Source organism: Haliotis rufescens, unplaced genomic scaffold (genome assembly GCF_023055435.1).
Source record: "Haliotis rufescens isolate VD_foot unplaced genomic scaffold, xgHalRufe1.0.p SCAF_5, whole genome shotgun sequence".
Lineage (NCBI taxonomy): Eukaryota > Metazoa > Mollusca > Gastropoda > Lepetellida > Haliotidae > Haliotis > Haliotis rufescens.
In genome coordinates this window covers 7,568,257-7,582,406 of record NW_025964223.1, presented here as the reverse complement: position 1 = coordinate 7,582,406, position 14,150 = coordinate 7,568,257, and the positions used below count along the sequence as shown (strand labels likewise).

General features: G+C 46.3%; 1 protein-coding gene across 3 annotated transcripts in view; it reads right to left on the bottom strand.

Annotated features, from left to right (window-relative positions):
• Nucleotides 1-639: 639 nt before the first annotated feature.
• Nucleotides 640-14,150, bottom strand: part of LOC124116583 — a 38,302-nt gene continuing 24,791 nt past the window's right edge. For all 3 annotated transcript variants that reach the window (XM_046477972.2, XM_046477973.2, XM_046477974.2), the window contains exons 5-7: nt 13,613-13,689; nt 6,893-7,144; nt 640-4,426 (exon numbers count right to left, since the gene is read on the bottom strand). In XM_046477972.2, the coding sequence (XP_046333928.2) occupies nt 4,388-4,426; nt 6,893-7,144; nt 13,613-13,689 (368 nt within the window). In that variant the 3' untranslated portion in view covers nt 640-4,387. The remainder of the gene's footprint in view (nt 4,427-6,892; nt 7,145-13,612; nt 13,690-14,150) is intronic.

Genomic DNA, 14,150 nt, shown 5'->3' with positions numbered 1-14,150 from the left:
TTGAGTGTGAAACTAACATTCGTATGCATCTCCATAATTACAGGAGCGTTCATGTGGAAACTTGTTAAAAAGACATACTTATCTAAACACATTAGAAACTGTTTTGTGAAAACATTCAGATTACCTTTTAATGGACCGTCAACCATCCATGCATACACAGAGGATTCATCACGAGTGTTTTTTTAATATGGGAAATATCAACCAAGTCTTAGTTAATCAGTATTTGGCGAGGATAAATCAGTGTAATGCATTCAAGGCAAGCTTTATAACTTCTCTGGACACAGATCTTACTGATCCTTATTTTTGAAAAGTAATAAAAGAACTAATTTTGTTGTTGTGTCTGGTGGCTAATAAACAGGTTTCTTTCATAAAACTAATTTTGGACAGTCATAAGCTTGAAGAAAAGATATGTGAAACAAATGTTGCTTGTTTGAATTTAACGGTCAGTGTTTGAAACAGTGTTTACAGCGGCACACGGAATGCTCTGCCATTTAGGTCATGGAGAAGTGAGGAGGTCGGTAATTCAAATCCGACGTCAGATCAGTCACTATGTTATGACTGCATGGCTATAAATTATCTATTTAATATTCACCCCTACCAAACCCCCGTCCCACATAATTTTACCCCCCCCCCCACCAACACCAACACCACTTCCAACAGATTTAACAAATCATTTTGTGTGTACTCGGCTGTATTATTGTGGTGGACAACAGTTATGAGACTAACTACGAAGGATGTATATTACACCTGGTACAGTTTTCTTGAATGAAGTACGATACTTTCCATGCCTACAGATTGCATTTGACCCAAGTACACAAGTAGCATCATATTTCTGCAGTTCATCAAGGTGCCTAGGTATTTTATGATGGTGTAAATAAACAAAATTGGTTACCACACTGTCACCAAACATCTCCGCTGACTCCAACAACTATCCATGTCAGCTTTAGGGGACGATGCTCCTTCCTTGACCGCTGCTATTGGTGAGGAGCTTGGAGGAGATTGTTCAGAAAGAAATTAGGAACAAACTCTCTAAACGCTGACCATCAAAGACTCTGAACTTTGCAGCCACTGCCTGTACCAGACGTCATCATGTGAATCACATCCATCGACAGTTCATGTACTCAGATGCCGCGAACAGTTTGGTAAAAACACATGCTTTCAGTCTCACATCTGTTTCAAAGATTTGGATGAAAATTTAAGAATTAATTCACACTAATTTTCACAAATAGCAACATTTGACACAGTACAAATTTCATATTTGTGGGAACACTTGACAGTCGCATCAATGCAACCAGATTTCCTGTATCATATTGTGAACATCTCATACACCTGCACCACGACGATTCCAGTTTATTTGTTAACACAGAGAATAATTTGCAACCAGTGGGGCAGGATACGCTCCCCTTTTCGCTAACACCTGGTATCATCACTATTTAATACTGATTCATAAACACATGCTTATGATATAGTTGGAAATGTACAATTGACTCTGCTTTTGGCAGAGATTTCTTATGAATATGGAATATTGTCACTTTCATTAACACACAGAACCATTTGTTAACACACTGAATCATTTGTTTACACGCTGAATCATTTGTTAAGACATACAATCTTGTTAACATAAAGATTCATTTGGTAACATAGAGAATCATTTGTAAACTGAGAGAATCATTGTTAACAGAATAATCAACATAGAATCATTTGTCATCACCTTGAATTATTTGTTAACACCTTGAATCAATTAACACCTTGAATCATTTAACACCTTGAATCATATAACACCTTGAATCATTTAACACCTTGAATCATTTGTTAACACCTTGAATCATTTGTTAACACATTGAATCATATAACACCTTGAATCATTTAACACATTGAATCATTTGTTAACACAGATGAGAATAACACATTAAAGATTTAACATACAGAATCATTTGTTAATACAGACTTATTAGTTAACAGATAGAATCATTTCCTTAGGCATTGAATCATCATTTAGGAATAGAGGAATGAATGCTATTCCGTTTAAAAAAATGCATGCTTCTTCTAAACAGCACCTAATGCCGACAAGTGCCTTTTGATCATGACTTTTAAATTCAATCATATCATTAGATCACTAAGACTAGACAGTAAAAATACCATATTCAACCAAATAAATGCAAGGGGAGGGAGGTGGTGAAGAGGATGCTGATGGTGACAGTGACATTTAATATCATATCTACAGTGGACCTCAAATTATTCATTACAAGGAGTGCTAATAATTAGTGATTGTTTATTTGGTAGAATATGGTATTCTAATTATCATTTCACATTGTAATGCCTTAATCTTTTCATTATTGACCAACTGAGTCCAGAGTTTGAAAAAGGGCTGAAAATAATCAATCTAATTGTTTTGATTGACTGATAACATATAATATGATGTATACTTGTTTTCTCTTCCCTCCACCAAAATTCTCAGTCTCTCATCTCAAAAACCGAATTACAGCAATCAACCACAAAATACACTATGGGCTTTGTGTATGCTGACTGAGCAACTCATCACAGACAAGGTGCTATATTTATAAATTTTTACTCCATTATAGAAAAACGATATTAAACATTCTATAAAATAATCATCTAGAAAATATCACTGATTAACATGAGGTATGAGCAAATTTCATACACCGGATTTCATTCTTTTCGTCAAAGAACTCCTCCTGAAAACACAAACTGTGGTAGCACACATTATAACATTGTAATATCTCTGTCAAATCCATCATAACGTTGACATAATCACTATAGGTCATGAAAGTAATGGAAAAAATGCAAGTACCCCTTGCTTAAACAAATTTAAACAAACTTAAACATTATTTAGTAATAAATACTGTAAATTAGTGCTAAATTCACGGTTTATCACTGAGGACCGCGTCAAGTCTGCACATGTTGACTTTATAACAGTTGTCATCCAGACGACGGCATCTTTGTTTAAAGGTAGAGTACTCACATTAATTTCATTGCATTTTAACCCAGGGGTCGTCACTCACATTACTTTGGCGATGCATTAATTACATGATTTACAGTATTTTCATTGTATGTTTTTTAACATTTTCTATCAATATTAAAACATGTAAAATGCAACATAATGAACCATTCAATATTTATGTGTTAGTATTTATTGATTTGACAGCTTTTGATAACAAATAAAACATACATGGCTTTTTACATTTTGAAACATGACAAATATTTCAGCATTCATAGAGTTATGTAAAAAAAACCAACATGACCCCAAATCTTTGAAAATCAAAATTTCAACATTTATCTTGGTAACCTTATCACAGGTTTTCTAGAAGTCGTATTAGTCCAAATTATTTGTATTTTTAGTATGTCATTCAAACATAATCAGAGATCTAAAATCCCTTACCCAACCATTATCTTGATAATCATTACAATGTTCATCTTAATGCCAAATAGCAACATCATCTGGTGAACATAAAACTATTTACACATAAAAAACTAATTTGACATGAAACAAACGTTTTGGTGATGAATGTTCTCGGTTCAGCAGGGGAAAGCCAATTCATCATTGTGGTGCACAGACAACATTCAGGAATCAAGGTGAAACTCTACATCTGATGTTCTGCAGGAGCTGATCAAATTGCAAGATGGTGGTGTTTGGAGACATTTACACTGACTTCCCAACACCCTACACCAAGAAGTAGACGAGGGAATATAGCAATCTCATTAAAATCTGATCTTCACATCCCCAATAGGAGGCTGCAGCATGTAAATTCTCCTAACAGCCAAACAGCACTGAAGCTTCTAAATTCTCAGCACAAGCGAGTGAATCATTCAGAATAGAATATGTGATTTCAGTGTCTTGAAAATAAACATAAATGGCCAATTCGGAATTAAAATAGTAAAGGCTGCGCCATTATATTCCTGTGGGTATGTTACACCTCCTGTCATTTGTGAGCACTGCATCTACTGGACACCCAAATAGGAGGCCCATCGAAAGAATATTTGTGTTCTGTGTGGGTTATCTTGTCTTTAATTAAAATTTCTGAATTGAGGAGTCAAAGCACTACAGTAAAATTATGTCAGAAAGTTGTTGGTTCAAGAAACCACTCATCCTTCATTTAGATTGGGAGGTCAAAGGTTGTTCCGAGTTCCCCTGACACGACTTCCATCAGCAGGTTGTCAGATCTTGATGCACAGAGGTATCTTATCAAAGGAAATATGTCTGATCTTAATGAGATTGGGAATACAGACATTCATGTTACTGACCATATAGGCACCTGAAAAGTTTGTTGGAAAGACTGATGCCATTGAGAATGTTGACTGTCGTTCAAAGTTGCAGTGGCTCCCGGAGCCTGAGATCTCTTGTGTTGCTATGGAAACTGGTCCTTTCTCAATCAAGCTCTGAATCACTGTCACTGACAATACTTTCCTGAAACAAAGAATAAAGTAAATAAATACACATTCTACTCACATATTTATGATTGATATCGATTCTTGAAACATTTGATGATTTCGGATTTTATGTTGTAGTTAAAAAAAACCCACATTGGACATGGTGGACTATAATGTATAATTGGGATGGACAGTGGACAGTAGTGTCAGCATCAATCCACATCACAGTCTGCGATTCTAGCCACTGATCCAAAACAAGAGCAAAACATTTAATAAGGTTTATGAAAAAGGTAATAAAGTCTATAGAAAGCAATGCTTAATGAACTATTTAGGTTAGTAGACACAAAATGGATCCATATCTGAAAGTTCAAATATAAAGAACTTTCAGATATGGATCTTTATGTTTGAACTTTCAGCCATGGATACATTTTGTGTAGTGCAGTCACTGCTAAAAAGTCTGCAATGTATCCATGTCTGAAGGTCAAATATAAAGGTAAGCAGCGACTATCCTTGTTGTAAGAGGCGTGTTACGGGATCAGGTTGTCAGGCTCGCTGACTTGGTTGATGCATGTCATCATATCCCAATTGCGTAGATCGATGCTCATGATATAAATCACTGGGTTGTCTGGTCTAGACTCGATTATTTACAAACAGCCGTCATATAACTGCAATATTGCCGAGTGTGACGTTAAACGACAAACAAAATAAACCAAATATAAAGTGTAAAAGCCTCGGGTCAAAACAGAGTTATGCCCCCTTCATCATACCTCTTTTGCTCTAAGTGTAAACTGTGTATATCACACAGAATCGCACCAATGTCTTTGAATTAGGGAGGCTAGTGGTATGTGGAAGAAGCGACTGTTCTAAGACTATTTGTATTGTAGAAGTTGAAGCAAATGATTGAAGCACTCGTAAAATATAGAGTGCTTCCTTGGCCAGATTTGAGCAGTTTGCGTAAACAACAAACATTGCAAGTTTCATTTCCAAGAAGTTTTGGGATGGGACAGTCTGGCTGTCTGAATCTACGTAAGAGTGACATAAGGCTGATGTACTTGCCAAGTGCGGATTGGATTCTTATCTGAAAACAAAAATTCCTGCCAGCTTCTAACACTATTCCAAATTCAAGACAAGAGACAGCCCTGCATCAAGACATTTGACAGTGAAATATTCTGGACATTCGTGAGTGCACTGACATATATTATGGTGCCTGTTACTTACCGGTATTGCTTGTGCCGACCAATTGTAAGGCCTTGTTTGTTGTAAATCTAAAACTGTGTGTCTGAACATAATTTGCTGAGAATTCAGTGATCTTGTGTGGTCATATACTGATTCACAATTTAGTTCTGTCTGTACTGATTTCTAGGTTAACCTTTGTATTTCAATTTAGAAATCACATCCTAATGGCAGGACAAAAATGGACTCAAGTGCCCGTGTCTAAAAACCCATTCTGGGCACCATTGTACAAACAACCTTAGCGCTATGATGGTCGTAAGTCTTTGCAGAGCTATCTTGTAATTCACTGAAAACATGACCAATAAATAGTGAGAGGTTTCAATGCTTAGTTTTATGTTACTGCATTGATTGCAATCTAAACATACCTGTTAATAATGTTAAAATACCTCGGAATCTAAAAAAATAGTAACTGTATTCCCCCAATTTGCCTGCCAGGAAAGCCTGGGATAAATCCTTTGTAGGACACGCATGAATGTCCATGCTGAAACTATGATTCTCTGTCGGCAACAAGTAAATGAGTACACGTCAGAGCCCTACTTTGGATACTAACAGGTCAACATTATCATGAATGTCCACGCTGAAACTATGATTCTCTGTCGGCAACAAGTAAATGAGTACACGTCAGAGCCCTACTTTGGATACTAACAGGTCAACATTATCATGAATGTCCACGCTGAAACGATGATTCTCTGTCGGCAACAAGTAAATGAGTACACGTCAGAGCCCTACTTTGGATACTAACAGGTCAACATTATCATGAATGTCCATGCTGAAACGATGATTCTCTGTCGGCAACAAGTAAATGAGTACACGTCAGAGCCCTACTTTGGATACTAACAGGTCAACATTATCATGAATGTCCACGCTGAAACGATGATTCTCTGTCGGCAACAAGTCAATGAGTACACGTCAGAGCCCTACTTTGGATACTAACAGGTCAACATTATCATGAATGTCCATGCTAAAAACGATGATTCTCTGTTGGCAACAAGTAAATGAGTACACGTCAGAGCCCTACTTTGGATACTAACAGGTCAACATTATCATGAATGTCCATGCTGAAACGATGATTCTCTGTCGGCAACAAGTCAATGAGTACACGTCAGAGCCCTACTTTGGATACTAACAGGTCAACATTATCATGAATGTCCACGCTGAAACGATGATTCTCTGTCGGCAACAAGTAAATGAGTACACGTCAGAGCCCTACTTTGGATACTAACAGGTCAACATTATCATGAATGTCCATGCTAAAAACGATGATTCTCACCCATCCTCCCTGGTCCACTATCCAGGATGCACACCTCTCCGTCACATACTTCAGAGTCAGGTCCTTCAGCTCGTTGGCCTTCTTGCTCCCGACCCCTGCTACCTTCAGCGCGCTCTTTGTGGCATGGAACACCAGCGCCATCTGGTTCCAGTTGACTTCATCGCCCACAGACTGCCGGAGTGTTGAGCAGAACTTCTGGTACACTGTCTGCCTGACTGCCCCGTCAATGAATTCAGTAGCGTGCTCGTCAATCTGGAGATTTGGGCAAAGTTGGTCTTTGGAAATAAACATTTCTGATGTTTATATAAAAAAAATTGTTTACAAATGAATGCATTGTTGTAAATTTGAAAGTATCAGAGTGCCAAACTGTGTGAGTTAGTGAATTATATCTACACCACAGTTTGCGATAATAATCCAATCTAGGGGAGACAAGCATGGGGTACTGGGGACCTGTTGTCTGGAACACTGTGGGGAGACAAGCATGGGGTACTGGGGACCTGTTCTGTCTGGAACACTGTGGGGAGACAAGCATGGGGTACTGGGGACCTGTTGTGTCTGGAACACTGTGGGGAGACAAGCATGGGGTACTTGGGACCTGTTCTGTCTGGAACACTGTGGGGAGACAAGCATGGGGTACTGGGGACCTGCTGTGTCTGGAACACTGTGGGGAGACAAGCATGGGGTACTGGGGACCTGTTGTGTCTGGAACACTTGGGGGGAGACAAGCATGGCATACTGGGGACCTGTTGTGTCTGGAACACTGGGGGGAGACAAGCATGGGGTACTGGGGACCTGTTGTGTCTGGAACACTTGGGGGGAGACAAGCATGGCATACTGGGGACCTGGTCTGTCTGGAACACTGGGGGGAGACAAGCATGGGGTACTGAGGACCTGTTGTGTCTGGAACACTTGGGGGAGACAAGCATGGCATACTGGGGACCTGTTGTGTCTGGAACACTGGGGGGAGACAAGCATGGCATACTGGGGACCTGTTGTGTCTGGAACACTGGGGGGAGACAAGCATGGGGTACTGGGGACCTGTTGTGTCTGGAACACTTGGGGGGAGACAAGCATGGCATACTGGGGACCTGTTGTGTCTGGAACACTGGGGGGAGACAAGCATGGGGTACTGGGGACCTGTTCTGTCTGGAACACTGTGGGGAGACAAGCATGGGGTACTGGGGCCCTGTTCTGTCTGGAACACTGGGGGGAGACAAGCATGGGGTACTGGGGACCTGCTCTGTCTGGAACACTGGGGGGAGACAAGCATGGGGTACTGGGGACCTGTTCTGTCTGGAACACTGGGGGGAGACAAGCATGGTGTACTGGGGACCTGTTCTGTCTGGAACACTGGGGGGAGACAAGCATGGGGTACTGGGGACCTATTCTGTCTGGAACACTGTGGGGAGACAAGCATGGCATACTGGGGACCTATTGTGTCTGGAACACTGTGGGGAGACAAGCATGGCGTACTGGGGACCTGTTCTGTCTGGAACACTGTGGGGAGACAAGCATGGGGTACTGGGGACCTGTTGTGTCTGGAACACTGGGGGGAGACAAGCATGGCGTACTGGGGACCTATTGTGTCTGGAACACTGTGGGGAGACAAGCATGGGGTACTGGGGACCTGTTCTGTCTGGAACACTGTGGGGAGACAAGCATGGGGTACTGGGGACCTGTTCTGTCTGGAACACTGTGGGGAGACAAGCATGGGGTACTGGGGACCTGTTCTGTCTGGAACACTGGGGGGAGACAAGCATGGGGTACTGGGGACCTGTTCTGTCTGGAACACTGTGGGGAGACAAGCATGGGGTACTGGGGACCTGTTCTGTCTGGAACACTGGGGGGAGACAAGCATGGGGTACTGGGGACCTGTTGTGTCTGGAACACTGGGGGGAGACAAGCATGGGGTACTGGGGACCTGTTCTGTCTGGAACACTGGGGGGAGACAAGCATGGGGTACTGGGGACCTGTTCTGTCTGGAACACTGTGGGGAGACAAGCATTGCGTACTCGGGACCTGTTCTGTCTGGAACACTGTGGGGAGACAAGCATGGGGTACTAGGGACCTGTTCTGTCTGGAACACTGTGGGGAGACAAGCATGGGGTACTGGGGACCTGTTCTGTCTGGAACACTGTGGGGAGACAAGCATGGCATACTGGGGACCTGTTGTGTCTGGAACACTTGGGGGAGACAAGCATGGGGTACTGGGGACCTGTTGTGTCTGGAACACTTGGGGGGAGACAAGCATGGGTACTGAGGACCTGTTGTGTCTGGAACACTGTGGGGAGACAAGCATGGGGTACTGGGGACCTGTTCTGTCTGGAACACTGGGGGGAGACAAGCATGGGGTACTGGGGACCTGCTGTGTCTGGAACACTGTGGGGAGACAAGCATGGGGTACTGGGGACCTGTTGTGTCTGGAACACTGGGGGGAGACAAGCATGGGGTACTGGGGACCTGCTGTGTCTGGAACACTGTGGGGAGACAAGCATGGAGTACTGAGGACCTGTTGTGTCTGGAACACTTGGGGGGAGACAAGCATGGGGTACTGGGGACCTGTTGTGTCTGGAACACTTGGGGGAGACAAGCATGGGGTACTGGGGACCTGTTGTGTCTGGAACACTGTGGGGAGACAAGCATGGGTACTGGGGACCTGTTCTGTCTGGAACACTGGGGGGAGACAAGCATGGGGTACTGGGGACCTGTTCTGTCTGGAACACTGTGGGGAGACAAGCATGGGGTACTGGGGACCTGTTCTGTCTGGAACACTGGGGGGAGACAAGCATGGGGTACTGGGGACCTGCTGTGTCTGGAACACTGTGGGGAGACAAGCATGGGGTACTGGGGACCTGTTGTGTCTGGAACACTATGGGGAGACAAGCATGGGGTACTGGGGACCTGTTGTGTCTGGAACACTGGGGGGAGACAAGCATGGGGTACTGGGGACCTGTTCTGTCTGGAACACTGTGGGGAGACAAGCATGGGGTACTTGGGACCTGTTCTGTCTGGAACACTGGGGGGAGACAAGCATGGGGTACTGGGGACCTATTCTGTCTGGAACACTGTGGGGAGACAAGCATGGCATACTGGGGACCTATTGTGTCTGGAACACTGTGGGGAGACAAGCATGGCGTACTGGGGACCTGTTCTGTCTGGAACACTGTGGGGAGACAAGCATGGGGTACTGGGGACCTGTTGTGTCTGGAACACTGGGGGGAGACAAGCATGGCGTACTGGGGACCTATTGTGTCTGGAACACTGTGGGGAGACAAGCATGGGGTACTGGGGACCTGTTCTGTCTGGAACACTGTGGGGAGACAAGCATGGGGTACTGGGGACCTGTTCTGTCTGGAACACTGTGGGGAGACAAGCATGGGGTACTGGGGACCTGTTCTGTCTGGAACACTGGGGGGAGACAAGCATGGGGTACTGGGGACCTGTTCTGTCTGGAACACTGGGGGGAGACAAGCATGGGGTACTGGGGACCTGTTCTGTCTGGAACACTGTGGGGAGACAAGCATGGGGTACTGGGGACCTGTTCTGTCTGGAACACTGGGGGGAGACAAGCATGGGGTACTGGGGACCTGTTCTGTCTGGAACACTGGGGGGAGACAAGCATGGGGTACTGGGGACCTGTTCTGTCTGGAACACTGGGGGGAGACAAGCATGGGGTACTGGGGACCTGTTCTGTCTGGAACACTGTGGGGAGACAAGCATGGGGTACTGGGGACCTGCTGTGTCTGGAACACTGTGGGGAGACAAGCATGGGGTACTGGGGACCTGTTGTGTCTGGAACACTTGGGGGGAGACAAGCATGGCATACTGGGGACCTGTTCTGTCTGGAACACTGTGGGGAGACAAGCATGGGGTACTGGGGACCTGTTCTGTCTGGAACACTGGGGGGAGACAAGCATGGGGTACTGGGGACCTGCTGTGTCTGGAACACTGTGGGGAGACAAGCATGGGGTACTGGGGACCTGTTGTGTCTGGAACACTATGGGGAGACAAGCATGGGGTACTGGGGACCTGTTGTGTCTGGAACACTGGGGGGAGACAAGCATGGGGTACTGGGGACCTGTTCTGTCTGGAACACTGTGGGGAGACAAGCATGGGGTACTTGGGACCTGTTCTGTCTGGAACACTGGGGGGAGACAAGCATGGGGTACTGGGGACCTATTCTGTCTGGAACACTGTGGGGAGACAAGCATGGCATACTGGGGACCTATTGTGTCTGGAACACTGTGGGGAGACAAGCATGGCGTACTGGGGACCTGTTCTGTCTGGAACACTGTGGGGAGACAAGCATGGGGTACTGGGGACCTGTTGTGTCTGGAACACTGGGGGGAGACAAGCATGGCGTACTGGGGACCTATTGTGTCTGGAACACTGTGGGGAGACAAGCATGGGGTACTGGGGACCTGTTCTGTCTGGAACACTGTGGGGAGACAAGCATGGGGTACTGGGGACCTGTTCTGTCTGGAACACTGTGGGGAGACAAGCATGGGGTACTGGGGACCTGTTCTGTCTGGAACACTGGGGGGAGACAAGCATGGGGTACTGGGGACCTGTTCTGTCTGGAACACTGGGGGGAGACAAGCATGGGGTACTGGGGACCTGTTCTGTCTGGAACACTGTGGGGAGACAAGCATGGGGTACTGGGGACCTGTTCTGTCTGGAACACTGGGGGGAGACAAGCATGGGGTACTGGGGACCTGTTCTGTCTGGAACACTGGGGGGAGACAAGCATGGGGTACTGGGGACCTGTTCTGTCTGGAACACTGGGGGGAGACAAGCATGGGGTACTGGGGACCTGTTCTGTCTGGAACACTGTGGGGAGACAAGCATTGCGTACTCGGGACCTGTTCTGTCTGGAACACTGTGGGGAGACAAGCATGGGGTACTAGGGACCTGTTCTGTCTGGAACACTGTGGGGAGACAAGCATGGGGTACTGGGGACCTGTTCTGTCTGGAACACTGTGGGGAGACAAGCATGGCATACTGGGGACCTGTTGTGTCTGGAACACTTGGGGGAGACAAGCATGGGGTACTGGGGACCTGTTGTGTCTGGAACACTTGGGGGGAGACAAGCATGGGTACTGAGGACCTGTTGTGTCTGGAACACTGTGGGGAGACAAGCATGGGGTACTGGGGACCTGTTCTGTCTGGAACACTGGGGGGAGACAAGCATGGGGTACTGGGGACCTGCTGTGTCTGGAACACTGTGGGGAGACAAGCATGGGGTACTGGGGACCTGTTGTGTCTGGAACACTATGGGGAGACAAGCATGGGGTACTGGGGACCTGTTGTGTCTGGAACACTGGGGGGAGACAAGCATGGGGTACTGGGGACCTGTTCTGTCTGGAACACTGTGGGGAGACAAGCATGGGGTACTTGGGACCTGTTGTGTCTGGAACACTGGGGGGAGACAAGCATGGGGTACTGGGGACCTGTTGTGTCTGGAACACTGGGGGGAGACAAGCATGGAGTACTGAGGACCTGTTGTGTCTGGAACACTTGGGGGGAGACAAGCATGGGGTACTGGGGACCTGTTGTGTCTGGAACACTTGGGGGAGACAAGCATGGGGTACTGGGGACCTGTTGTGTCTGGAACACTGTGGGGAGACAAGCATGGGTACTGGGGACCTGTTCTGTCTGGAACACTGGGGGGAGACAAGCATGGGGTACTGGGGACCTGTTCTGTCTGGAACACTGTGGGGAGACAAGCATGGGGTACTGGGGACCTGTTCTATCTGGAACACTGGGGGGAGACAAGCATGGCATACTGGGGACCTGTTCTGTCTGGAACACTGGGGGGAGACAAGCATGGGTACTGAGGAATGTTGCGTCTAGAACATTGTGGGGAGACAAGCATGGCATACAGGGGACCTGTTCTGTCTGGAACACTGTGGGGAGACAAGCATGGGGTACTGGGGACCTGTTGTGTCTGGAACACTGTGGGGAGACAAGCATGGGGTACTGGGGACCTGTTGTGTCTGGAACACTGTGGGGAGACAAGCATGGGGTACTGGGGACCTGTTGTGTCTGGAACACTTGGGGGAGACAAGCATGGGGTACTGGGGACCTGTTGTGTCTGGAACACTGGGGGGAGACAAGCATGGGTACTGGGGACCTGTTCTGTCTGGAACACTGGGGGGAGACAAGCATGGGGTACTGGGGACCTGTTCTGTCTGGAACACTGTGGGGAGACAAGCATGGGGTACTGGGGACCTGTTCTATCTGGAACACTGGGGGGAGACAAGCATGGCATACTGGGGACCTGTTCTGTCTGGAACACTGGGGGGAGACAAGCATGGGTACTGAGGAATGTTGCGTCTAGAACATTGTGGGGAGACAAGCATGGCATACAGGGGACCTGTTCTGTCTGGAACACTGTGGGGAGACAAGCATGGGGTACTGGGGACCTGTTGTGTCTGGAACACTGTGGGGAGACAAGCATGGGGTACTGGGGACCTGTTGTGTCTGGAACACTGTGGGGAGACAAGCATGGGGTACTGGGGACCTGTTGTGTCTGGAACACTGTGGGGAGACAAGCATGGGGTACTGGGGACCTGTTGTGTCTGGAACACTGGGGGGAGACAAGCATGGGGTACTGGGGACCTGTTGTGTCTGGAACACTGGGGGGAGACAAGCATGGGGTACTGGGGACCTGTTCTGTCTGTGACCTGTGTGGTCGTGTCATGTTGCTAGGAGACTCACATTGTGGGACATCCGGTCTCCTCCTTCTCTCAGGCACTCCAGGATCTGCTGCTCCAAGGATGACAACTTCCCATCTCCTGTAACCATGGTGACAACACAACTCAAAATAATTGGTCAACAAGACATCCGATGGTAACACTATCAAGATAACAACATGGTGCACATATGCATTTAGTTAAAAGTGATTTGCTAATAATTATAAAACCTATTAGAAATGCCAGAACAGAAAAGAAGTCCATGACGCCTCTGCAGTGCATCTTTACACACTATATTGATAACTGAGGAGAGGTTCAATGAGGTTCAATGGCATGTTCAAGATTATTGCACTTTTAGAACGACATGCATGAACGTGTGTATGTGTGCGTCTATGTGCATGTGTGTGTTGCTGATTGTACTAGTCCGGGCTAATGCCAATTATATAGTGCTAGCCCGCTGAGATACCATGCCACAGTTTAACATGAATACCCCACTCAGACACAGCATACTGACTCCGAGCCGACCAGTCCGTGTTTTAGCCCCTTAATGCCGAGCGCAGGTA